Below are 27,278 nucleotides of genomic sequence, written 5' to 3'. Positions count from 1 at the left end.
AATTAATGATGCAGAACATAATTTCGCCCCATCAAGTTCCCACTTGACCAGATGGGCTTCACTCCAAATGATCCCATTCATCTGGCTAACGTCAGCTTACCTACTAAATCCAACAATTGCTTTTGCTTGCAACTCAATGTAGCATCTAGCTGAACAGGCTAAGCTGGTTTTTATCATTTTAATTCAGAGCACCGCCCCCCTTCCTTGTGTTGTTTTTGTATTGTTGCTGGTCATTTTTTTTGCCGTTTATTACTAGTGGGCTCGATTTCTACATTAACAATAGCTGGTACTGCTCACTTTGAACACTGCAGGGGATAAAAGACACTTTGAGAAATGGAACTCAGGAGTAAGGACAAAAGTCACATCCTTCAGATTTTTGTGGCAAATGTGACCACAAAAATCAGTTGCCTTTTAATAGTTCACACCCTATTAAAAGGCAACTGAGAATGCTGAGGAAGGTTGCATTAAAAAAAGCTTTTAATACATTAAAAAAAAGAACAATAAGCACTTAAGTGTTTTTGATTGTGTTCCACATTACCAGCATTAAGTGCTCATGGATTGTTATTATGTTTACCACCAGCACCACCCCAAATATTAGTGGTATCCCCTGCTGCAGCGAGCCCAGCTCATCCTCCTTCAACTCTCTCCATAAAACAAAAGTCAATGTCACTACTTAATGAGCAGTGATTAATAATGCTGCAGAATGGCCACTGAGCCTAGGGAGGAAGGAGGGTGAGCATGCTTGGCGCAGCCTGCCTGCTCTATGTGTGCATGTGTTGGAGGGCTAAGGGGTTGAGGCTGCTAAAAGTGGACTGAGAGGAGGATTGCAGTCATCAACACCTTGGCTATGAGTAGCCTTTGATGTTGTGCGGCATCTTTGATGGCCCCGGCTATGGAGGAATGTTACTCCCCCCACCCTAAAAAGCTTGCAGAGCTGTGGAATGCGATGCAAGCTGCTGCCGCTTGGCCCGCTGGAATGGGATTAGCGTATAGGCCCATGCTACCCTTCCCCTCCTTTACCCCTCCCTTCACCCTGCCCTCAAATGTCCAGCACGGCAGCAACTTCGTCCAGACCCCGAAGTTTAAGCATTCATCAACCCTTTTGTATTTAATTAGTCAGAAAACACAGTAAACCTCACAAACATTCTTTTAAAGACTTTTAAGTACGAGCATTTTCGTAATCTGTATTTCATTTATGATGTAAAGAATGAGAATACAGGCGAACAAGTAAACAAAGCTTTGCTCGGGACTGTGAATTCAACTTTATGATCGTCACATCAGACTTTGATCAATAGATAAAACTGCAGAAAACTGCCAAATTTTGGACATGCAGTATGTGAAAGAAGAAGCAGAGACAGCTTATGGAGCTCGTGCTTGTCTGTAGCAATGCAGCATCAGAAAGATGCTTTCAGATATGCAGTTTAGGCGATGGAACCACTTCAGATGACCAAAGTCACTTGTGAAATTTGTATAGCAACCTTGGCATATCTAAGCAGAGAGCCAAACGTTAAATCAGCGAGAGACGATGGCCTCCACAGTGTTGGGGTGTGCGTGCGTATGTGTGACAGTTACAGTGTGAGATGAGTATTATAATCCAGCTGCTCTCAAAGGAGGGATACAAGGCTTTCTCCAAAGGTCAGGTTCATTTTGTCCTTGCACACACTTAATGTAGCGAATGACCTTCTGCACGACAACTGCACAAACAAGCCGTTTTGGCCTTGCATGCCGGTGTCTGTCAGGGCTTGGCTAGACGAGGCCAACCTGAATATTGGCTCACACCACACAGTGTGTTTGCAGAGGATTGCAGCTCCCTGCCAGTCAGAGCTGAGAGGAATGTGAACTGGACTTACAGTACATGCGCATGTTCACACACTTAAATGAATGTGTACAAAGTGGGTTTCATACAGTAAGAGCTACTCACCCCCCCTCCCTTCCACCTTACCTCTGCTTCCCCTGTGGCCACAGGGTTTTGGGAGAGAGAACCAAGGTGGGGAGACAGCCAGCATTAGCGTGGTTTCAGATTTCAGCTGCCTCCAACTTGTTTTCTTTAGGAAACACTTACTGGGGTTCCAAATACACCAGAGGAAATGCTCAGCTACATCACTTCCGGGTCATATGGCTAAGGTCACGCGGCACTTAGAGCGAAGAAGATGAAGAGCGGGGACACCATTAAACCACATGTGGAATGTGTTATGCGTCGCCTGCAATTAGCCTTGTGATTCTGTTTGAAATGTAGAGACACTTAAACAAAACAGGGAGGAATATGCATCGGAAGAGATTTGTGAAAACTGATGAACAGCCTCTGACGACTTCCCCAGGTCTGCTTTTTTCTTGGCTTGCTTGGCTTTTTCCTGAACCCTCTCTGTCTTTTGATTGTTCTCTAGTTTCTGTGATTGGCTGCACAATCACCTTTCATGACAAACCAGAGGGAGAGAAGGAAAGCGCAACCCAGAAGCTCACGCTCTCCAACTAGCTAATGATATTCCACAGGAAACGACAATAAACAATAAACAAAGACAGAGCCATTTTAATGAATAATGGGAAACAGAATGAAGAGTTCTTAGGTGGAGGGAGGGCTGTTATCAGCCTGCGGCGTTCTACATACATTCCTTAAGGGAAGATCCTGATGGAAAGAACAAGGGCAAAGGAAGCTATTTGGATGCTTTCCAAACTGCCAATTATGTTCTCGTTGTTGTAGCTTCTAGGAAAAGCCCGGGTCACATGGACACAATGCGTATACAATATGTGCCTCCAGAGCTTTGCATGGTAAACATAGTGGAATATTTGCTGATAAGTAAAAAGCGCTTGAGTCTCCAGCTCGGTAAATACTTTAGTCGCACTTTTTGCAACAACTACATTTAAGTTATCCCCATTTTTCCCCTTTTATGCAAAATGCAGATGCTAAATATTCACACTGACCTTGACTGTGCACCAGCTGAAAGCTATTTTATATTTGTATATAAAACACAAGGACTCCTGTGACACATGGGTTTATGTCATGTCGAGTGTCATTGCAACCCTTTCCCTGAACTAGAAAGTATGGAGGCCAGTTTCCGCCACAAAAAAAAAAAAAAAAAAAAAATTATCCATAACTCGAAATTTCGACTTATTAACTCGAAAAAATTTCGAGTTAGCTCTGCCAATCAGTAATCTATGTGGAATGCGCGCTCAAAACCGGATCACAACTAATTGGCGCTTTTTAGAGTACGTTTGCTGATAGTAACGCCATGTGATTCAGCTAATAACACAAGGATTTCATCATTTGTGAAGTCACGCTGAAAATAATCAGCAATTTGTGCATTCATGACTGGCTGTGATACTGCTAGCTTAGCTGTAGCGTTTGTAGCTGAGGGCTTCAGCTTCCGGGTAACAAGGAAATGATGTCATTCACGTAGATTATTGACCGGCAGCGCTAACTTGAAATTTTGAGCTATTAACTCAAAATTTTGAGAAAAGTCAAAATTTCAAGCTACTTTTCTCAAAATTTCAAGTTAATAAGTCGAAATTTTGAGAAAATAACTCGAAATTTCAAGAAAGATTAGTTGAAATTTTGAGTTATGGATACTTTTTTTTTTTTAGTGGCGGAAACAGGCTTCCATAAGAAAGTCATCATTTTTACATAACTGAAAAGCTGACGCTGCAGTCTTGACAAGTTGCTCCTGGATGTTTTTGCCTCAAGATCTGATCAAAGAAATCGTATTGTAAGCCTAGCTGCAGCTTTTTCTGTGGGGCCGTTCATGTTTTGATGAGGGGTAGCCATCACTGCATCATAGCCTTTTAGTAACCACAGACATGGATCACATCAATGACGTCTCCGAATACTAATATAAAGATTAGTGATATATAAATTACAGGCACAGTCAAATTCTTTTTCTGCATAGTTTATTAGTTTGTTAGCAAGCTGTGGTCAGTGCCCAGGGTCAGCCATGATACGATCCCCCCCAGCCCTCAGAGAAGACAGGGTTTAGGGGCTTGCTCAGAAACTCAAGCTTTTGATCAGTAAGCCAGAGCCCTAACTGTTAAGCCACACTGCCTCAAAGGAAGCCAACAATGATTCGGAAACACAAATATGGTGGAAGCTAGATTTTCTGTCCAGCTTTGGAAATGTGTTTTCCTGTCTTCTATTATTCATTAATGTTCTCATTGTAAAGAGAATTATGAGGTGTGGGCTGTTAGTTTGGCAGACACCTTAGAGACATCACACTTATTTTCTATGAATCCATCTGAAGAAATAACAGGATAAAGTCATCACAAAGCTAACTTAAAAAAGACTGTTTTGTTTTTTTAAATCCCACCATACTTCTCAAAGTTTCAGTTTAAAGCGCCCTTTCAAAAGATTCTTTCAAGTATTAGGAGGTCTGGGACAAGAGCTATGCTAGGCAGAATAGAGGTGGGATAAACCACTGGTCCAAACTTAAAAGCAGCAGTCGTCTCTGCGTGTGGTTTTTGAACCTCTCCCTGTGCTTTTTCTGACCAGTGATCAGGTTAGACAAGTCCCTCTATTCAGAGCTACACAGCAATACCGATATCCCCAAAGAGAGGGAGGAGGGTGGAGAAGAAGAAGGGAGAAAAATCCCATCTGAGAGATTAACTCACAGCACCCAACCGAGCCAGTGCTGGGTTCACTGGCTCACTCGGTGCTATCTTGCGCACTAGTCTCGTTCTTAACCAAAGCATGTCTTTGATACTCGACTAGAAGGAATCTGGAGGCGTTACAGGTTTCTTTTGTGCTCTACACTGCAGTTTGTGTGTGTGCGCGCGCATGAGTGTGTGTGCCAAGGCTGGGATTTCTTTTCTTTACCCCCCCTCCTTTCCCCCCTCCTTTCTATTTCACCCTCTTCCCTCTGCCTTCATCTCCTGCTCCCCTTCCCCCATCCCAAACACCAAATCAGTCAATCATAAACATTTCCTCTGTTTTTTGGGGGGGGCTTGCAAAATAAAATCCTCATAAATGCTTCTCCTCCGTCTACAAACTAACTCTACCATTGAAAGTTTCAGAGCCGCTGTTCCTGCGTATCATATTTTGATGTTGACCGAAGGTGGTGACCACTTCAGAAGAGTGGATTTTAGACTGAGGTGGTGGCGGGGCAGGGGGGTTTGGTTGGGGTTGTGTGGGTGAGGTTTGACTCCCCTTGGAGATTTTCTTAAACCCATTACATCAGCTTTTTTCTCCTTTATGGGCTCCAAGTCCAGGGCTTTTGTGAGGGTAGAAAATGACCTAAATTGACATTCAGAATGGTCGTGGTTGGTTAATTGTGGCCAGGCATTTTTGGCATAAATAAAACAAGATTCCAGAGGCCTCCTCCTTTAAGCCTTTTACAGATTCTGCTTTTTAGTAAGCACAGCCCCCAATAATTGTGAAGTGGTCATACCCGAAGCCACGTGAGCTTTCTCAAATATGCTCAAACCTTGCAGATCAAAAGAGAGGAGTGTGTGCTATCAGAGTGATTCTGAGAAGTGATAAAGAAAAGAACAGTAGAATATCAGCGAGCAATTGCTCAACGCCCACATTCTGATTCACCTTTTGTAGAAACTTCTGTGGTTTTTCACCAACTGTGCAGTTTTTGCATTTCTGCTTCCTCAGTGGCCAACATATTAAGCGTTCCCCAGCTTTCATGGCCTCTTTGTGGTGATCAAAGTGGCACATCCGCATGCCGTTGCTCTCTTTCACTTACAAGTGCATGTTTTTCCTACAGATATGATCGCAGAAGTTGACATTTTGAGAAAAGCAGTCAACACAAGCTCTTCCCAACAAAAGGGAGAGAAGACTCAAGAGAAAAGTGTGAAATAAGAAATGAAACACCAGTCCTGCTAAGCTCTACCCACACATTCTAATCAAAAGGCTTAACAATGGCTGGCCTAAAAAACATAAAAGAGAGAGGAAAAATTCAAAAGAGGCCACTTGCTGGTGCCGGGCAAACTGATCAGCTGCACATAGACTGTCAAAAGCTAGTGGGAATGTCAAAAGCACCACTGATCTCTCTCTTTCTCCCCTAATGTGATCAAACAGTGGTTCGTTCCCGAGAGGAGGTCAAAGAAAGAGAAGGAGAGAAAGTGAATGGGAGCTTTGGTGCGCCATAGGAAGCCGGCCACCAGCAGCATATCCAAGCAGTGAGCACAAAACAACATGCTGTCTCTCAAGCTTCCTTTCACTTCCACGGCGAGAGGGAAAAGAAGAAGAGTGGGCTGAGGAGGAAAGAGTGGCTGGGCAAACAGTAAGGGGTAAGGGCTCAAAGGGGCCCGGTTGCCCGGGTGAGGGAAACCCAATGCTTCAACAATGTCCGCCATCAACCGTCCGGCTTTGGGCCAGACCCCGCAGAGGTGCGCTTGGAGGTCAGTGGCATGGACAAAAATGACTGGAACAGCCCTGCCCCTGGCAGAGCAGCTGGGTTCAGGGTATCAAAGCCTGGGATTAAACCGGGGCGAGGTGTGTGACTGAAGAATCTTTTAAACACATCCAAAACCTGTGGCCAGTGAATCAGCTTTAAAGATTGCTACTAGTTTCATGGTTGGGCAATATTTAAAGATTTTTCAACTGATTGCAGCTGCCAGAAACAGCCATGCACAAAGTCGCTTGTGAGGAAATAGGAATACAAATCACTCGATTATGTTGATTGTAAAATGGATAAAACTGGAAAGCCAACCACCTAAAAAAACCAAACAAACAAACAAACAGATGAAGAACACCGAAAAGCCTCTAAGTGAGCAACCAAGTGCGGAGAACAAATGCTATTAGCTATTAGCACATGTATGACATTCATTAGTCATACATGTGGAGAATGTTCATCAGTGTTGGTGCCCAGCTCTGCCACACAAAACAGGAAGGGTATTCCAGAGCTTCATTTTACAAGTGAATCAGTTAATGAGTTGAATTATAAAGAATTATAAACAAAACCATAAACACAACAGCAGTGGGGTTAGCATATCGATATATTAGCTCAATCACTCACCCTTAACAGTTTTTTTCTTTATTTCCCAGCATTTTATAAATGAAAAATGCACAGAAATACATAGTTTTGCTGGACAATGTAATGAGGCAATAGGATAATGTTGTATGTATGGCAATCTCTGTTCATTCAGTATGATATCCGGCTCTCAAAGCAGCTATACCTATAACCCTCAGGCAATGTTGCTAGGAAGAGAAAGCGTGTCGTGGGCATGAGCTGTATCAAAAATTCAGAACACCTCAGTGCAGAAGCTGGGGACAAAATACAGTTCATATGTGACCTGATTTAAACTGCTGAATGTTTTATTATAACTCTTCAAAGCACGTTTACTTATTCATAGTGCAGCCTGGGAGTTGTAGTTGACTTGGTTCCTTTTTCAGTACCTTGGACTTTTGATCAAACAGTTGCTCATCTTTTCTGTTGCTAACAGTTTTAAAAAGACATTCAAGAGTTAATTTCCCATCAAAGCCTCGGAAGTGCGCCAAAAGCCTGTCACCTGACACCATCTATGCGTCGTCAATCTGGGATGCTCCAGCAAACGCCTCCTGCTTTGCAAGTCTAAAACATGCGCCGAGCTCCACTTTTTGTCCCCCTCCGCTCGGTCAATATAAGTTACCATAACGATCCAGCCACACCTCCCTCCGACTGCTTGAAAAACCGTTTGCGCACACAGACCTACACACTCACTCACTGTCCCTCCGCATGCACCAATAAAAGGGGGGTGGGGCCGCAGCGGTGATCGGACAAACAACGTTCTTGGACTTCTGCCGAGCGAGGCTATTGTGCAGGCGCGCAGTAAAGAGACACAGAAAGGTTGTGGAGGAGTGGGGGTGGTGTCGAGGTTGCTTCAATGGCTGGCTCCATCAGCGGGTGGAGATAAAAAGCAGAAATGTGCCAAGTTGAGGCCTGGGCGAGGAGGTGAAAAATGCAGTGGTAGGTGATAGCAGGTGAGGTGGATTTAGAGAAAACATTTGTTTGTCTTCTGAGTAAGTTTAAGTTCAGATAATATTATTTGTTCCAACTTAATAAAGTACCTGGATTTGTATAAATCACAGTCTGATCAAACAGTCTGTTAGCCATTAAACTAAACACAATATTTGTAATATTTACTGCATTCAACTTTACTATTAGCCCGACTGACTCATGGCCCATATTTACCAATATATTCACGATCCTTCTTGATCCTAAAGCTGAGGGGTTAAAAAGAGCAAAACTTTAAATCATCAGAGCTGTTTAAATATTATAGAACAAACTCCCAAGGCGAGAAATACATTGGGTTTGTTGATTTGATTGAATAAACCCTCTAATAGTAAGCTTCTCTTCCATAAAAAACAAAAAACACAAAAACGGGAACATAACATGCTCTTCCGTATGCGTGACATTTCCTCATCACCTCATGGCCACATCACCTGACCATTTAATGCTAAGCCACACCAACACTTGAGAACGGGGTCTATGTATTTTAAATGTTCCACAATGGGTGAGGATGTGTTTTTTTTATTTTATTTAAACTTTCAGGACTTAAGCTTCTGCAAGTAAAAGATAACCCAAATTTAAGAACAGTCATTGAAAAGTAATTATTTATGATTGGAGTTCTGCATTTCAACTGATCATTTTCGCCACAAGCAGCCACAGCTTGAGAAGATGCCATAAACACTACTGCAAAAACTGCACCTCCCCGAAAATTTATGTATGCGCCCTGGGCAATAGAACGCTTCCCCTTTTTGCAGCAGGGTCAAAATAAATAGTCTACACAAGGCCAAGAGAGAGCCAAAGTATATTTTAATTGATGTGGAAATAATTCCATTACCATATATCTCCCTATAAAGGGTGATTTGTTCTTTTGATCACTTCAGAGAGTGTTTATGAAGTCACTGTGGGATCAGCTTGGGCCCAGGGGCAAGGCCAGCCATTAGAATTCCTCCGAACATTTGTTTAGCAGCAGGCCAAGTGCAGAGCAGTGCACAAATGCCGTATTGTTCCTCTCCTTCTCCCTAGCTGCGCTGCCAGAGGTACAAGCTGACGGAGACTGCAGGAGAAGAGGAACAAGAGCTCTGGAATAAGCAAGACCCAGAGGATAACCATCGTTTAAGAGTTAAACATCAAACCTACTTTACACAAATGTATTTTCTGTCTGGCTCTTTGAAAAGCTAATGGCCAGCATCTAAAGATAAGGTCATTTCACAGTTCAGAGAACTGTTCAGCAGCCCAGTGGTCAGCTCTTTTCCATGTTGTGGCTTTAATAGTCAGAATCCACTGTGTGTAGTGCACAGAGGTAATATTATGAAATAGCTATAAATCTAAAGGCTCATGAACCTGACAGTAAATTTTACAATCGCAGCCAAAAAGTTCCTCCCACATTCAAATATTTGCATGGGGACGTTTGAAGAGGTTTATCTGCCCTGGAGTCCAGAGACTGTAGCGCTATAAACCCCTAGGGAGCCATGTTATTTGATTTGTTTTTTATTAGATGCAAGGAACCACTTAGCTGACTGTGACCTACGGGGCATTTGGCTCCACATCTAAGAGGACTGCAGGTTGCAAGTCCTTTTCTGGAAAAAGAGGAGCTGTGGCAAATAGTGTCCCTGGAGACAAAAAAGGCTTGAAAAACTGTCTGAAGTTAGAGTCATTTAGAGAGGATGTCAAAACAAACAATCTTGAGTCTTCTCAGGAAGCAAAACTCTTATAGTTTTTGAAAACCTCTTAGGTGGCTTGGACCCATTTCAATGTGAAGTACTTTGAAAACTAAATCCTGCAGCAGCAATTAGTTCAGAACTCGTGTTTGTTCTGAACATTGAGGTATTGGTGAAGCTAGATTTTAAACAGACAATTGATGCGATGAAAACACTGTAGAGGAAAGGGGCAAACTAAGGCTCTTTGACGTGTTAAAGCTGACTATCCAATTCAGAAGATCTAAGGGTGATGAATGGTAAAAGCGGATGGCTGGACATTCAAATGGCCTGGCAAGTTTGGCCTATTTCTGTATATGAAATTCCACTGCAGCTATGGGTCAGGACCTCTTGGTCCTTAGGAAAGAATGTGTGACTTGGAAAAGGGCTGTTTGCATCCTCTGGCCTCCCAGCTGGGAGGAAAGAATAAGGATCAAAGAGGCTCCACGAATCTCTAAGAGGGGCATTTGGCATAGACCCGAAGGGGCATGTGAAGGGTCTGGGAGAACTTTCACTCTTTATGCATCAAGCCTGGAAGCCCCAAACAGCTTCTCCTTTCTTTGTTAATAATTTGAAATAAAAAACATGAAAAGACTGCAACTAGTCTCAGCTATTAGTGCCCCCAGCTAGCATGTAAACACATAAGATGCACAGTACAGTGAGCAGTGTGTTTACCTCACTGGCCATCTAAGCAAAGGTGGATGATACAATGATGAAACCTCTTTTAAGGCCATTGCAGCGCCTTCTTTGTGAAAATACTCTTTTGGGCTTATCTGCCAACTTCATATCAGCTTTAAACCAGCTCAATGGCCCACAGTCAAAGGAATCACAGCTTTCAGTTTTTATTAATATCTTACATCTGTTCCATGAACTGCATGAGATACATGATGTCCCCCTTTTAAGCCTCCTGACTTGGGCATTTTGCTCCATCTTCTTGTTTTGAAACCAGATGTCACCAGTAAGGTGGTAGGACCTGATGGAGAAATCACATTGTCCACTTGTATAGTAGAGCCTTGTCAATCACAAAGAAGAAGCTGCTACTTTCAGCTGTTCCCTTGTTCACAAAGGGCTGCCGCAGTGGGCAGCCCTGCATGTTTGATTTGACAGAGCTTTAATGCCGGATGCCCTTCCTGATGTAACCCCAAAGGGATTCATGTATCCCCCCTGGGATTAGACCAGGGACCTTGTGCTTGTTTTGAGAATGTGCAAACCACAAAGCCAAAGTCTTAAACAAAAGCATACCCTGCTTTTGATCTTTTTTAATGCAAAAAGAAGCTTCATTAACAAAAACATCATTTTGTATTACATGAGACCTGGAACTAGTTATTTAGACCATAAACTTGGTTACTTAGTCAAGTGTCTACTGAGTCAGGCAATACACAGGATCATTTCCTCATAGACTTCTATACAAACTGACTTATTTTTGCACCAAGAAAAGTCAGTCTCTGGAGCCCCTTGCAAAAATCAACAACACCAACATAACTAAGTATATCCCCACACAGGTGGATATTATACTTGGTGCTGTGGGTGTGTCGGTCTCAGCTAAACTCATGTGTATGAATGTAACAGGCATGTCACAATAACAAGGGCAGGCCAAGAACAGAGCGTCTTTTGTGAGGCGAACCTGGACGATCAGCATCCTTTGTCGGGCTTCTGCCCCTACGAGAGAGCTGAATCTTCCAGACCTTCAGCACCTAGTCTGCCAGCCAACCAGGGCCCAGCCTGGAGAAGCCTGTCATCACTACCACAGAGGCCTCTATTCATCCCCGCAAAGACAAAGCCAAAAGTGTACAGCAGCCATCCAAGGCATCCCAAGCATCCAGATATCCACCAGCGATATCATTTTAGGCTTTTGTGAGCCTGTGCTTTGGTTTACCCGCCGGTCTATCCCTACCATCCCTGCTCTCCTTTCCCTCCATGTCAAGGATTTATCTTCTTTGTGATGCACAGACCTGACATACGCCGCTACTTTGCATTGAAACCGGATGCCAATTAGAACTTAATGTAAGGTTTTAAATATACTTTGCACCTGTTTTAAGGTATATTCTCTCATTGGCCACATGTGAAATGACACTTTTACAATCGCTGCAGCAGTTTTGTTTTTGCAAAAGACTATTTACACTTGTGCTCTTTGTTGGCTGAGCAGGTGAAAGAACAAAAGGCAAAACAGCTTCAACCTTGTCGACGTCCCATTTGCCAAATGCTTACACTCTCTCCAAGTGTCATGCAGAAAGCTTACTTGTGTAACTAAAAAGGCAGGTGTTTAGATGACAGTGAGGCTGCACTGTAAAGAATTTACATTGCTGGCTCCCATGTCAGAGCCTTTCCGGCATGGCCCTCCTCTGGCCACACTGGGCCCCCGAACTCTTGTGGTGAAATTTCCACCTGCTGATAACATCAGCCCCCCAAACCTCCCCCTCCCCTTTTTCTCGGGCATGTGTGGCGGCCACTGATAAAAGAACGCCAGATAAGAGGAAACGCAAGCTGTGATGAGGAACACATTGCGAGCCAGGAGCACAGAAAAGAACATCAGCCCAGTGGAATGGAAAGACAAGGAGAGAGATAGAAGAAGGAGGGGGTGGAAAAAAGGAGGAAAACAAGCCTTGAAGGAGTAAGAGAAGAGAATGACAAGGAGGCAAAGTGAGAATCTGAGACTGATTAGAGGAGAACACCGGGTGGAAGAGAATAAAATGAAAGCTGTTGTGTATCCCGCAGCTAAAAGCAGAGATAAGATTACACTCTGTCACACAAAACTGAAAAATACTAAATATGAATAGTTGCAAGACTTAAAAACACACATTAGTCCTGCAGGGAAACTGCATTAAGTCTTTAAGGTGTATTTTTGAACCAAACCCACTGCTTCTGAGATTCAGGATGCATGTGGTTTGTGGAAAAAAACAAAAACAAAAATTGAACTGCAATCAAGCTCACAGACAAGTACCTATAAATATCGAAACACTAGAAGTAGCATAAATACATAGTACTGCATCCACACAAGAAGATCGCTGTGTACAACGTTGTTGTTGTATTTCGCAAACAAGAGAGAAAGGGTGCAGTGTTCGGGGGGAGTGGTTTAGCTATAAAATAAATACATTCATAAACTCCATCAACTGACAAACCTCCAGATCTCACAAACGGATCTTCTGCTGATTCCAGATCTGGAAAAGGGAAAACTGTGAATGTAAATAAATCTGAGCTGTTGACACAGGCAAAGAGTGGAGGAGACAGGTGCCACAATGACACCAGTAACCTCCAGGGGATGTATGCATCCCATAGCGGTGTCCCCTTTCAAGATGGACACCAGAGGGGACAAACCAGTTGGTCCATCTCCGGGGTGTGAGCACAGCAGCGGGTCACTCTGTTACAGTCAGAAACATCCACAGCACAGGCAACGCTTCACGATCATTAGCTCGGTTCTTTCGGCACAAAATCTGATTCCCGTCCGCACTAAAAACACTTTGTGTCCTTAAGTACAACACAAATGTTCATTTGTCTCATTTTAATTATATGCTGAGAAAAAAAAAAACTTTCTATTTTACTTTGTGTTAAATTATGCAGGACACAAGCAGCTCTGGTATGCTTAAAATCTAATCCATCATATATGCTACAAAGCAGTCTATTAGCCTGCATTTAACCCAGTACCTCCTACCCCTGGCCAGGCTGCCTCCTATTGGCTCAGATTCAACGCAAAGTGTTAATCCAACAGTTGTCTGGCTACGCTGAAAGTCACCTCTGAGTCCAGCTCTAGCACTCGCGTCAGGAATCCACAGGCTCTTTGCATACCGAGCGGCCGGATATCCTCTAGTTAAAGAGGGTCCTCTAAGCCAGGGACATGTGTTGGAAGACTGGGGAGGGTGACAAGGGGTAGGGTTGTTTTTCTGGGCCTGGTGGCAGGGACGTTCAGGCAGTGCTTAAAAGGCCTTTAGAGTGACATCAGCATCACTTTGAGCTGGCACAAATAGTGAAATGAGAGCAGTTCCATAGAAACCAATCCATTTTCCTGCTGATCCTCAGAGCTCTGCAGCGCGCCGGCTAAAAGTGCAGTTGCTCTTGCTCTCAGCCTGCGGATCTGCGCATCTGTGAAAGGCTTTTGTGTTGCTGTTGGGGCAGAACAAAGTGAGTTCAGGTTACTGCACTCCTCCCGTTATTGGCCCACATTGTCTCTAATTATTCCAGCAAACATTGACACAGCATGTGTGGTCCCACTTTTATACACCCTCCTCCTTCCCCTCCCATGCGGAACAGAGACACAAGACGGAGCGAAAAGACACTGAGAAAGAACCAAGAGAAGGAACGAGCAAAAGAAATGCACTTGCATTCACAGCTGTTTATTTTTTTATGACACAATTATATGTGTAACTGGCTTAAGATGCTTTCATGCCCGTGAAGAGGACTGTTGCGTTATCCTCACCTTTCTTCCATGCTGCCTCAACTCACAAGGATAGAAGTGCCATGCCAACTCAAGCTTTTAATACATAAGCAACCAAGACCAATCAGCGGGGGGGCAGACTGCAAAAATGATGGAGACTTCCTGGATGCAGTAACCAAAAAGCTGAAAAAAAGCCCTTCTCCACAACTTAAAGCTCAATCCCACACTCTAATTTGAATTCTGAAGCTTTCCCGTTGCCTGGGCGATTCAAACTCCAGCTTTTGCAAAACAGTAATTATGACAAATGTATGCATCAGTACCTTCCCAAATCCTCCGTCCATGAGCTTAGCTTGAGGCAGTGCTGCAGGAAAGCTGACCGAAATGGATAATGTGCGGTTGCCAACAGGAAACGGCTCAAAAACAGGCACAAGGATAAACTCGTGTTAAATCAAAACATAAAATTTAGGAAATGTCGTAACAGGCACCTTAATTTGTTATCACCCGTTATCATTTGGTGGCAACACTACTGAAAAACCTCAGTGGGGTGTAAAGCCATTATGGAGAATTCACATAAAAGCCTTTCTGAGAAATTCCCATCCAGATTTTTACTGGAAGCCCAACTGACAAAGTGACTGACTCAGCTGTCAGGAAGCACAGCATTTTAAGTTTTGCAGATGGATTCTGATTAATGTTAATGGATTCATATTTTCTGAATTTAACAACCCTCACCGCCTTTGAGACCGGATGCTTTGGTTTGAAGCTAATTAAGATTAGGACAGACAAGTGTGGCTCTTGCAAGCACAAAAGCCCTGAGTGCTCGACAGCGAGTCGAGACAACATAACTGCACATCTAATATCACAAAAAGGGTTATTACTGAAGCATACATGTACCCACTCGCTACCCCTCAAAAGCACCATAAGGTAGCAGCTCCTATATTTTTGTTTATGTTGAGATTGCTGGTCATACAACAGCCACCCAATGTAGTATCTTGGACTCCCGGCCTTGTCTTGGCAACATTATACGCTGTGAGCTCTGGTGTGGAAGTCTGAGCTAATAAACCCAGTCTGGCCTCATGTTGCTGTTTTTTTTCCCGCCAACACATTACTGACTGTGCACTATGACCATTCATTAGCATGTTATAGAATAGCCTTTAGATGATTGCTTTAATAAGAGCCCTCAGCTTGTCAACTTAGTTAGGTTTAAAACAAAAATAATGCCAAATGGGTCTCACCTAATCTTACTCCAGCCATCAGACTGCAACATTTCCATAATAATTTTCACATTTATGTATCTTTTATTAGGCTACAGGGCATGCTTCATAATAAAGACAATGGGAACATCTGAAAGTTTTATTTAGTTTACAACTTCTGTGAAAAAACTGAAATTATTGCATAATGTTCGCAGCACCTAAAAAAAGTGCATTAAAAACAAATTTGGTGTCATTTGCCTTGTTTGGGGGTTTTTTGTATAAAGTGACAGTATAAAAATGACAGTGATGTTTTGTTGATCCTCTCATCCATTCCCAATGTGTCAAACTACTCCTGCAATGATGCTCAGATCACAAGCATCATTACTTTTAGATCATAAAAGTATCAGAGCTTTTTCTTATGCATAAATAATACAACCTTCAGATCCTCCTGCATTCATTATATGAGAGCTAAAAAGATGCTTCCAATATGGCGAGGCCACATTCCCTGAGATGTGTTTACTTCGAAATGCCTGTGGGATGCATGTCACCCTGGGGGTGACAATTTGACTATGTCACATGCCTGTGGGATGCAGACAGAATAGCAAAGGGCTGTATTGGCCTGTCTTTTTCTGTCATTCCCATCCTCTCCCACTCCATCTCTCCTTTCTCTTAAAACAGAATTCTGAGAATCTAGATTTCCTTGACATGTCCGAGGACATGCTGTCATTAGTGAGCCAAGTGTGTTTGAACAAAGTGCCCATACAGTGTCAGGGGAGAAGGGGGAAACAAAGCATATCTCCTTGGCCTTTTATGAAATTGCTAAAAATGGGAAGAGCAGCTTTTACAATGATGCGTGACACAAGGATGAATCTAGATAAATACAAGAGAAGTTGTGAAATAGAGAAAGCATACTGACAACAATAATGATGTCCTCCATTTTATTTTGCTTATTTAGCGAGCTGTAAGCTGTGGCATATGCTTTAAAAAAAAAAAAAAAAAAAAAAGGGAGAAAGTCTTGACATTTTTCCTGACAGTAATATGCAAGAACAATGAAAGGTGAACAGATGGATTGCAAGGAGAAAGATATGGACACAGCTGGCCAGGAGTAATTATCCTAACCTTTTCATAAACCTCAGGCTCATGCTGAGCCTGGGGGGTACAGGTGGTGGGGAAGGGTGGGGTCTGGAGTAATGCAGAAAAAATTTGCATGGCATAAAAAGTCGCATCTATTAGCCAAACTGATCATGACGATGTTTTAATGTATTTAATTACAGATCAGGCGTCTCGTTCATCAAAATATACCTCTAGTGCAATGTTGTTGAAATAAAAACTCATTTTAAAATATCTACACTGATATTAGTGAAGAAAATCATGACTGATAGTACTGCATTATAAAAATACAGCTTTCCTCTACAGAGTTCCCATAACATTTTGTATAATATTGGCTTGGACAGAATATCTAAACATGTAGTATTGGATATACCATGTAAGCCTTCCAATAATGGCTGAAAGACTTAGACAGCACTTCTTCCCCAGCGTGAGGTTCAATTGCAGTATCCACCTAACAGCAGCACTTTAGAGGCAATGGCACCTGCAAACTGACACTGAAACAGGGCCAACGCAATCTATAACTCACAGTGGTTCGCCACGCTTTCTGCCCCTCGCTCTCCCAGCAGCACAAAAGTCTCAGTGTGGATACAATTATGTGAAACTGCTGGCTATTTTGCTAATGAGGCTTTCACTGATGATGTGCTGACCACATAAGGAACATTTCCAGTGTAACTGAGCATTTTAACTGCTGGAACACCAGTAAAACAACAGGTTAGAATGAAAAGCAGAACACCATATGTCTTTGGGTTAGAGAATATTTTAAAAATCAGTTTCTGGGAGGAAAAAAAAAAAAAAAAAAAAAATCAGAAATGAACTGCCATTTGTAGCAATAAAGGAAAGCTTTGATACAAATTCAGTTTTTTCCACCCTCCATGTAAGTATATTAGCAATTTGCTGCAATAGCCTTGAGCTGCAGCATTACAGCCTTCATTGCCGAAAATGCTGAAGCCTCTTTTTTTCTAACCAGCAACAAAGGCTTTGTGCTGCAGTCCTGACTTGTGAAACCGACCCCAGGATGGAGGAATTAAAAGGCTGGACTTCAAATGAAACAAAGTGCAGCTGTTTAGTACTAATTTAACTTCAAAGGGAACATGCACTCGCAAAACAAGGACGAGGAAAAGATAACTTCAATCGGAGGCATGCAAATAACCTCTGGCATACTGAATCAACAACAGCAAATTACTGTTGTGCGCTGTCAACAACGGAGATACTCTCCAGCAGCGTGTGCTCCGCAACTGTCATGAGAGCTGTCAATGAGTTATCAGCCTGATTATCATGGGGGCATTTTGAAGGGATCTGTAGTCATGCACATTAGAAGAGAAGTACACGCTATCTCACACATGTAAACACAAGACCTGTATAAACTTTACAAAGAACAAAGTCAACTCTGTTTCACCTGTTGTATACTTTAGAAACGCCCCGTGCATGTACCCATCCACTGAAATCACACTAAATCCATTTCCTGTTCCTTTTTCCCCCCACTGGGATTCATCCAGCAGCAGTGTCAGAGGGTGACCCAACACCTTCACCTGCAAGGTGCTCAGGCTTCAGTCAAACACTCAAAGTATTTTTCTCACCGTGCTTGTGCAAGGGAACACCTCCATCTTTATTTGTATGGGAGCGGATTTAGCTCGGGGGCCTGCAATTGCATCATCACTCGGTTTTGTGGCGACACATATCAGGCCCGGCATTAGTCAGAGAGGCCTTTGAAGAGTTTGGCCCAGCCCTCGCTCGCTCTCTTCCTCTCTCCGCCTCCCCTCCACCCCCACCTCCGCACTGCCTTTGATGTTAGCACGCGGTGCTGCGCCGAGCATCGTGGCCTCCCAGGCCTCCCTGCCTCGCCTGATCCTATCTGCTCAGGCGGCACATTCATGTGGTTTACACCCGCAGCATGACTCCCGGCAGCTATTCACCCAGCCCCGCAGGCCCCTCCCTGATCAGCCCTGTTCAGGGTCCAAGGGCTGGACAGAGCTGCTGCGTGGCCTGAGCTGCCGGCAGGGATCGAAGAGAAGAAGCAGAGGCCCTAGGCTGTACCAAGGAGCTTTTATTGGCATAGTTTGTCAGTGAAGATTCTACATTTGCAGATTCATAAAATGGAAAAAATTCACCTGACCCTTTGGGATTTCAGGAGATAAATCTGTTTTACGTTGGCAAAGAATTTACTCTTACAACTACAGAAAAAGTGATTCATCTTAAATGAAAATGAGTTTTCCTGGGGATAGTCCTTCAGCAAACATTACAGGCAACATATAGCAGAAAACCCTGTGTCCCCAATACCTTCAGAATCCCCATGAAACAGGGACAATATAAAAATAGAGTCCATTTTTCACTTCAGAATCCAAGGCGCATGTTTAGCAACAGGAAAAGGAGGAGGTGGGAAAATGCAGTGATATATTCATTGCAGAGCCAAGAGACATGCAGTGCTGTGCCAGAAAAAAAACTTTACACAGATAACCCAGCTTGTTCACATCTGACCAAGCGAGACCAATCCATCATACCTCTGACCTCATTGTGTTACAGCCTGCATCGTCCTCATTACTGGAACAACTACCTGCAGACACAAAAGGAGCCTCACAGTGGTCTACGATGGGAGGGTATAGATGAACATAATGAGGTCAGAGCTTCCACCTGAAATGGATTTATCCCCATATGGCACCCCTGTACATGACCTTTGGGGAGAATTTCTCATATACAGGCTGTCAGGGGGAGCATTCACAACATTAATATGGTGCAAAAACCGAGGTTGATCTGACACGCAAAACATGTTTCTGCTTCACTGAACCATACAGAAATTAAAATCGAGCAGAGTTAGTTCAGCTAGGCCACAAAGTCGAGCTTAACTGCAACTCTGTCAGAGCAGCTGATCTCAGTGTCAGCTTGTATAAGCTGAACAGTCAGCTGATATCCTTCTATACACCCGGTGGGTAAATGTCACATAAGGTGCATTTATTTGCTTCATTCTGTCTGTTTGTTTTGCTTTGCATCTGCAAGCTACATTGCAACCCACATGCACCCCAGCACCTCCTTTTAATGCCTTAAGCAGGTTCATATCTGTCGCCTTTGACATCTGCTCCGCCACCCTATGCGTTCCCTGTATGCTCTGTCCTCCCATAAATGGAGTCATGTTGGTAAATATAAATGTCTGCAAATTGAAATAACAATCTCCTTTAGACTATAGAGGTCCTGACAGAACTATGGATCACAAAAGGGCAGGATCTTCACATATTAATAGCACCATTGTGTGCAAGTGTTTTTGTTCTTACACATGAGGCTCGTCATTATATAATGATGTACACAAAAGAAAGAACTTTGAACCCGGTGTTCTTGAACTTGGATGAGTCGGAAAGATCTGAGATAAGACTTCTCCTTTCATGAAAGACAAACAAGACGAGTGAGGGAACAATGACAGTAAATATACTTAGGAAGGATGAAAAGAAGACGGAGTGCAGGGCTAAGAGTGAAACTCTTTGCACAGCTACCTTCACTGGCAAAAAAAAAAAAAAAAAAAAAAAAAAAAAGTACAACAAAAGGGGCGAGTGGCATTGTGGCCTTCCACAGTTAGTCAGCACATTCCTTGCCGACAACAAAGCATGCCTCTGCCTGGATGAGCTACTGTGAGCATTGTCATTTCATAACCCTCGACCCTTTAGCCTTTGTTTTGGAGACCCTCTGTGTCAGTAGATAAAAATGTGGGCAGAGAGGATGAACTGGGCCTTTCAGCACCATTTCATCAAAGACCAGGCTAACACGCCAGGGGTTATTCAGAAAGTGAAAACTCTACTCAGGACTTCTCTTCATCTTTAACTTGTCACAAATGTGGGGTTGAAAAACCCTCACTTAAGACAGGCAGCATCAAAGAAAAATCATAACCTTGGGGGAAATATGAATAAATATTTCCTCATCACTCAACTGCAATACAGAGGACATATGCAAGAATTTCATACAAGTGAGCTCAGACATGCAATCTATTGATTGCATGTCTGAGCTCATGTCAGGAGAGGACTGACTCGGGTGAACAAAGTTACTCTGGAAGAGGATGGATGCTGGAGAGGAGGCAGCCGCAAGCATCACGCTGACTGCTAATCTCTCTTGGAGTTGAACATCAAAGATAAGCTCAGCCATTCAGCCCAGTGGAAACTAACATAGCTACTGGGGCCACCAGTACCAACATGCACTTGTTCCAGGTGGAGCTGTGCATTCGGTGGAAATGTGAGGCTCGGAGAGGCAAGCGCAGGAAGATAAGACAGAGCAACAGAGCCAGCGGCAGGTGAGAAAAACAACAGTTGAGGGTTGGAGAAGCAGCATTTCTGAGTTGAAAGAAGTTTGGACAAGTACTACGTGATCAAAACAGGAAGTCAGGCATTTCAAGATTGACAGACATCTCAATATTGACTAAAAGTAATCATTACCATTTGGCACACACTTCTTTGAAATTACTATTATTGGATCTGACAGAAATGTTTTGCTATATCAAGCAATTGGGAAGTAAAAATGTCAGATGTTAGCAGGTTGGTGTCCTCAGAAGTGCAACTTGTTTAATATAACTGGGGGGGGGGGGGGGGGACATGGAAATCTATCATTTGAGCTGTTTTTCAGCCAAATTTAAAGACATTAGACGATAAAGGAATTTTTAGTTATGTTTTGACTTTAGGGAAGTAAATGCAACCCTGAGATTTATTTCAAGAATGAACTGACTTTCTGTATCCTAATCATCAGGCTGCCACTGGAGCAAGGATAAGTGGGACACAGAGGTGGGGAACGGTCTGAAACTAAGATCCAGGGGCAGCGCAATTCAATATCAGCCCAGTTCACCTGAGCTTCAACTCGAAGTCAGCGGATGCATCAAAAAGACCAGCGCAAAGGTGTGGGATGAGTTTGTGCATATAAGAGGGGGGTGTTAAGCAAGAGAAAGAGAAAAACAGTTTAGTCTGTTCTATTCCAAAAAGGGGAGAAACGCAGCCTCAAATTACTTTGGCTGGGACATGAAAGTGAAACAGGGTGGCGGTTAAGAGACGATAGCACTTAAAATACAGCTGCGACCGCCAAGCCAATAAATGGAAAAAAGTAGGGAGCAGCACTTTTAACCTTTTAAACCAGCATTTGTGTACTGCTACTGTTGCTTTGGCGCTGGGAGTGGCCCGGTCCCTGGCACCTACCGTCTGGGACCGGCCCATTATGGCCTCTTGGGGTTTCCAGGCTGTGGCGAGAAAGCGCGCTGGATTCCTTAAACCACTAAAGCTCTCATTATAGTCTAAATGCAGCGCGACACAACTCCTGCCAGCTCCAAGGTAGGAGCTCCAGTATTTAAGCTCATCGTTGTCTTCGTTGAAACCACCACTTTACCCCTGCACAAGACAAAAAACAAACCCCCCCCCCCCAAAACTGCCACCTTGAAAGAAGTCGCAGTGTTCATATGCATGGAGATGAAGCCCAAAGGCAAATGGGGTTCTGGGTGCTTCTGGACGTGGGATTCAGGGGATGCTCTGTGTCCCCTCTGAGAGAAAGCAGGCAAGAGCCACGTTATTCCCTCTGGTTCTGGCCGATGACACTATGAGTTCCATCTGGTCCCCTGCATGCCCCTGCCACGTCCCTGCCTCAGCTCTTCACTCACATGCTGACAGCACGGGCCCGCTGGAAATCAGAGGCAGATGTGAACTCATGCAGTGCATCGAAGCTCATCTCGCTACAGGAAAGATGATTTGGCGTTTGAGAGACAATAAAGAGTGATGAGCAGCAGATGGCGTTTCCCTTCGTATTAAATCCATTCTAATCAGAAATGCCGTGCGAGTGCTGTCAACAGCGATCAGAATGAAAACAGCACAGCGATGAGAAGCCTAACTGAGTGTTTAGGCTTCTGAAATCAAACTATCGGTAAATGCAGAAGCAGGATCTGCTGCCAGTGTGAGAAACGCACCTACTTGAATCAACCAGGGAATGATTTGGTTGTGCCGTCAATGCCCTGCATTAAAGGTTTAACCGAAGTCTGAGCTGCCGCTAACCCGTGGAAAAGTACAGCAAGACTGCAAAACAAGAAATCGAATATTCAGTAGTTCAATCGCAGGTGATCCAAATTGGGCTTTCCCCCATTTAATTAATTGCTCATTTTCCTTCATTATAGTAGCCTATAAGGCAAGTATTTTCATCTGGGACAATAGGTGAAAACCATTAACTACCTGTGCTCTGGTTGCCTAGAACCCAAGTTGAGTTGATGCTGTAAATACACTCTTAAAGTTGTCACGCCTGTTGACACACACACACACACACACACACAGATTTAAGGAGACATTGATTACTTTGCTATTATGGAGCTGAACTGTAGCAATTAGGGAGCTGCCTTGGGAAGCCTGGGGTTTGGCACTGTGGCCAGATATGCGTCATCAAGCCTCCCCCCCTTTTAGAAGAGCGCAAGAAGCAAATTAACTTAATTTATTATTTTTGGCCCCAGGAGCGTGTGCCACTGTTTTCTGCACTCTTCAGTCAGATCAGCGGGGGTGTTAGCTTTAGGGAATTAGCAAAACGAGAGTCCGGAGCGTACGAGTGGTGATCGCGGTTGGGTCTTTGCTCAAGAGTGTTGCCAAGGCCCCCCCACTTTTCCCCGGAATCTGAACCCATACCTGCTGAGGTCTGACCGCTATTATACACACACAATTAAGGTAGCGCAAACCCCTCAGGGTTCTGATCAAACAGAGGACCAGAGGGCTCCACAAACCTCAGGAAGACTTAAGCGAGCTTCTTATTCGCTGAACTCGAAAGCCTTGAAAGTGGACAAGTGCAACGGCTGCCGACATCACCAGAGACAAGAACCTAAATATTTGAGTTTAACCCAATTCCAGTGTAAAACAACACCACAGAAATTTCCCAACACATTCCTGCAATGTTATTTTACAAGTATAGAATTCAAAAGTAGGAAATTGGATACTAGTTTTAAATTATACTCCTCACGATGTATGATTGTCATTCATTGTCAGTTTCAACTTACATAAATCTTTGGTAAAATAGGAAATTCAAGACGTGCTCGGGCCGGACAAACTGCCCCTCATTATAGCCTGACAAAATATAAGCTGTCTCTAAGTGGTCAGAGGCCATGTTAGCAAAGAAAGCAAACCTAAATAGATGTGGTTTTCAATGTAAAGCTGAGGTCCGACAATTCTGTGTGGTTACCGAGTGGCGCCAAATGGCCATCACTGTGTATAAACAGGGCCCATTTGTGTGCTGAGTATCCCTGCCTTTGATCTCCACATATCGTGTTTATTTCAAAATAAGAGCCTATGTTTTTTTTTTAGGGGGGGGAAGCAAAAATGTGCACTCAAAAGATGCTGCAGAGTAGCTGACTACACTGTTGCAGAGAAGTGAGGGATGGCTGCAGGGTGCTACTAGCTGTCTGGCTGACTGGAGAGCATGATGGCAATGCAACAACACAACTGAGGCTGAACCTGATTAAGCCTCAGATCCACCACGACCTGTCCTATACCCTGCAAAAACAAATGGTCAGGAATGATTATTGCTGTGGCTTCCGGGTTACTGATGAGCTCACTGACACCCATATTGAAATGATGTCTCTGATCACAATGCAACTGCTGACAAACTTTATGCACATTGCCTTCATATGGGGGCATTTGCTGCACTCTGGCTTTTACAAACATCTCCCAGTTACTGCATCAAGCTTCAAAGAGAGGACACAGGCCATTCAAAAACTGCTTTACATTTGAGTGGCTTTGAATCGCCCACAAAGAGCTGTGCACCCCCTGATCCAGGACATGTTAGAGGTTAGGAAATATAACATTAAACATCAAAGCTTTTGCACATAACCAGAACCCAAACTCTTAAAAACAGTGTCCAAGCACATTAGGCAAGAATAATAAAACATCAAATACATCCTTCTGGCACTTAAGAGAAGCTTCATATTTTAGCGACTCCCACACAGAGTTGGTCCAAGCATAGCCAGCTCCAGCCAAGTGCACTTGTCATGTCTGAGGCCAGGAAATTAAAGATGGAACCGGGATGCTTCTTCCACGACTACTACGCACTCTATTCTTATTTATTTGTGTTTCCGGAGCCTTGAAATAGTTACAAGTGAGCCTTATCCAAAAACGTGCCACTACAAATGTAGTGGTGACGGCTGCACCACGGCGGGACGTGGGGTTATTTTACACGTTGGTCCGGTCAATAAAAGCAGACCTATTCCACTATTAAAACTTGCTTTGGGTGGTTTTAAAGCTAATATAAAAACGCGGCTCAGCTCTGACACGGACAAAGTGCTAAATACGCACAAATAGTGGCTTCGTAGTGTTTTAATAGTGGCCCTTGCGAAATGCGTAACGCCTGCTCGCTACGAGTTTGCAAACTTTGTGGAGGCGGTGGTAGGGTTGTAGCTATTTAAGAAAACTGCTCCGAAATGCGTGTGTTTCAGAGTGAGAGCGACTGAATGTAAGGCGCGTTCAAGTGAGCTCCAGACATCAACAAAATAACTTGCAAGAGCATGTTTTCCCTGTGAATGAATTCCACAAGATAGGAGCCATCTTGTGACCGCATATGCTTGCAAGCTTCGTTACCATCCTCACACACACTGCCCGCACACACACACACACCATGTACAACTCTTGTCAGCACCCCTAAGTCCCAGCGGAAAAAGTTTCTAGGAGGGCAGCTTGGTTAAATTACAGCCCGGGTCCCGGTAGCGTTGCTCGGGACCGCCGCTTGTCATCCCCCCCCAGTAAGAAAAAGGACACTTTGCACGTACTTGAACGATCTCCCCCTCCGCGCTGATAGTGGCTCCTGCTTTGGAGAACCGTCCTTGCAAGCCAGTCGTGTAAGTAGTATAATCTCCATTGGGACTGGACTCGAACAGAACCACTTCCACAAAGGCTGTATCCTTGGCGAAGACGGTACCAAGAGAAGCGGCGACCACCAAGATCACCAAGACCACCGAGTCGGGCACACGATCTGAGCCTCTCCTTGGTAAAATCATCATCTTGCCGGCTGGATCTGCGCCGATCGGGACATAATTTCACACGGATGAATTAATCGGGTGAAAATAATCGAAATCAGGTCTGTGCGCTGTGCGGGCGATGCGTCAAGAGTCAAAATTGTGCAATAAAAAACTGAGCCTTGGCTGAAGCGTGTTTATTTCACCACTGCGAGCCTTGTCAATTACATTGCCTGCAAACGCTGCCTCTCTCCCTTGCTCTCTCGCTCCCTCCCTCTCTCTCCCTCTTTTTTCTCACCCTCCTCCTCCTCCTCTACAAAGCGGATCTCCTTTGATCTCTAAACACGTGATTTTTTTTTTTTTTAGTTTTTTCTTTCTCTCTCCCAAAAGGGCTCTATCCCCACCCACCACTCGTTCTGACCCTCTCCTTTGCACTCCCCTTTCCGAAGTGCCAGCACTCTGTTAAGGAGGCACCATTGACTTCACTGCGCACTGAAAGAGGCACTTGTTGTTGTTTCAGGTTAAATTTCAAAGTTATTTGAGTCACTCGAGTTAAATACGAATTACAGTCCGTATATTTATTCCCATTAGCATTCCGTGGCTGCCCGGTGGCGTTTTTCTTAGTTCGGAGTCCTCGGTTAAATCAGTTTTCAGCCGTCGTGCCACCTTAAAACAAACACTACCCTCTTCAGGACGCTTCGTGATTTAACAGGGCTAATTTTCCAATTATGTTCAAATGCGCTTACCTTACAGGTAACAGTGTTTGTTAATAAGAAGTAGTTTCTCAGTATGACGCCCAAAGTAAGTCTGCCGTCACTTTTTAGCTTCAGATCAATCAAATATAAGGAAATTTGAATAAAAATATACATAGTATTTTATGAAGTACCTATATGGAAGCTAGCTTGATATAGCTATCTATCCAAACCTTTCATGAACAGCTCATCTCATTGCAGCTCACTTGAACTCATTTAACTGTGCACCAGTCTTAAAAGTGGTGGTTTTTGTATTTTGACTTTTGTAAAAAAGCTACAGTAGTGATTCAGCCTTTATGATACATTGTGCATTTATTAAGAAAGGTCGGTTTTGTAACCTAATCTTTAAAATGTGTCCACTGCACTTCTCTTTTATACAAACTGTTGCTGTTATTTACTGCAGAAGAATTATTACTCAGTCACTCTCTGGAATAAAGGGTCTATTGTGAAATTTCCCTGCAGCCCAGCTCCTGGGGAACATCTTCAGCCTGCTGCCTTTTCTTTCACTGCCCGTGAGGCTTCATTATGTGTCTGAGAATAAGAATCTTTTTATTCTTAGAAGGGAAAAAAAAAACATAATTTGAATCTTTGTGCAATTGAACAATTCATGAAAAGCACTCATGGTACCATGCAAGTGATGATGGTACTGTGCGTGCATTGTTCTGTCTTTAATGTAGGCTGCGAGAAAAAATATAGTCTAGTAAAGCTCCCTCATATTTGAAGCAGAAAGCTAGCCCATTTTTTTTCTCCTCTCAAAATATTAAAGAACAATAATGAAAAAAGACTGATTCTGCTCTGGAGAGACTAGTCTGCAGTAGTTTCACCACACTGGCCTCTTGCAGAAAATGTAAGAGCTCTGCACAGTGATTAATATCCCAAAAAGCGTAGAAAACAAGGTTTCATCTTGCTGTCAGCTGTGTGGCAGTGTGATTATGAAAACCAACTGTGAGGACTTTTCAGGTCAAGAATGCAGTCGCCTGTGGAAGAAAGAAAGGAAAGCGTGATGGTCAACATGTGTTTGGACTCCAAAAAAAAAAAAAAGAAAGGAGGGGAGAGGAGGGTGTGGGGGTGGCAATTCAAAGCCAAGACTTAAGAAGTTCTTCAGCGCCTTCAGCATGACAATAATTTACAGATCAGATTGGACACCCCTCAGTTTTATGAATCCTGATCCACACCACATGTGCCGTATTTGCCTTGTGACACTCTCCTTTTTCTCTCACTCTTAAACAGAAATGAAACTCGGGCACATTTGATCGAATAAATACATAACTGATGGGAATTTGAAAGCACTGCCTGCAGGCATAATGATCAAAAT

General features: G+C 43.6%; 1 protein-coding gene across 2 annotated transcripts in view; it reads right to left on the bottom strand.

Moving 5' to 3' along the window:
• The window catches only part of znrf3 (zinc and ring finger 3), a 70,374-nt gene extending 44,900 nt beyond the window's left edge, over positions 1 to 25,474 (bottom strand). For both annotated transcript variants that reach the window (XM_085476214.1, XM_085476215.1), the window contains exon 1: positions 25,026 to 25,474. In XM_085476214.1, the coding sequence (XP_085332340.1) occupies positions 25,026 to 25,256 (231 nt within the window). In that variant the 5' untranslated portion in view covers positions 25,257 to 25,474. The remainder of the gene's footprint in view (positions 1 to 25,025) is intronic.
• Positions 25,475 to 27,278: the final 1,804 nt, after the last annotated feature.

The sequence above is a fragment of the Copadichromis virginalis genome, linkage group LG12 (assembly GCF_057382275.1).
Source record: "Copadichromis virginalis isolate Kocher_CV1m ecotype Utaka linkage group LG12, C_Virginalis_male_GT1.1, whole genome shotgun sequence".
Classification (NCBI taxonomy): domain Eukaryota; kingdom Metazoa; phylum Chordata; class Actinopteri; order Cichliformes; family Cichlidae; genus Copadichromis; species Copadichromis virginalis.
The sequence above is the reverse complement of the archived record's forward strand: the minus strand, read 5'-3'. Positions and strand labels throughout refer to the sequence as shown.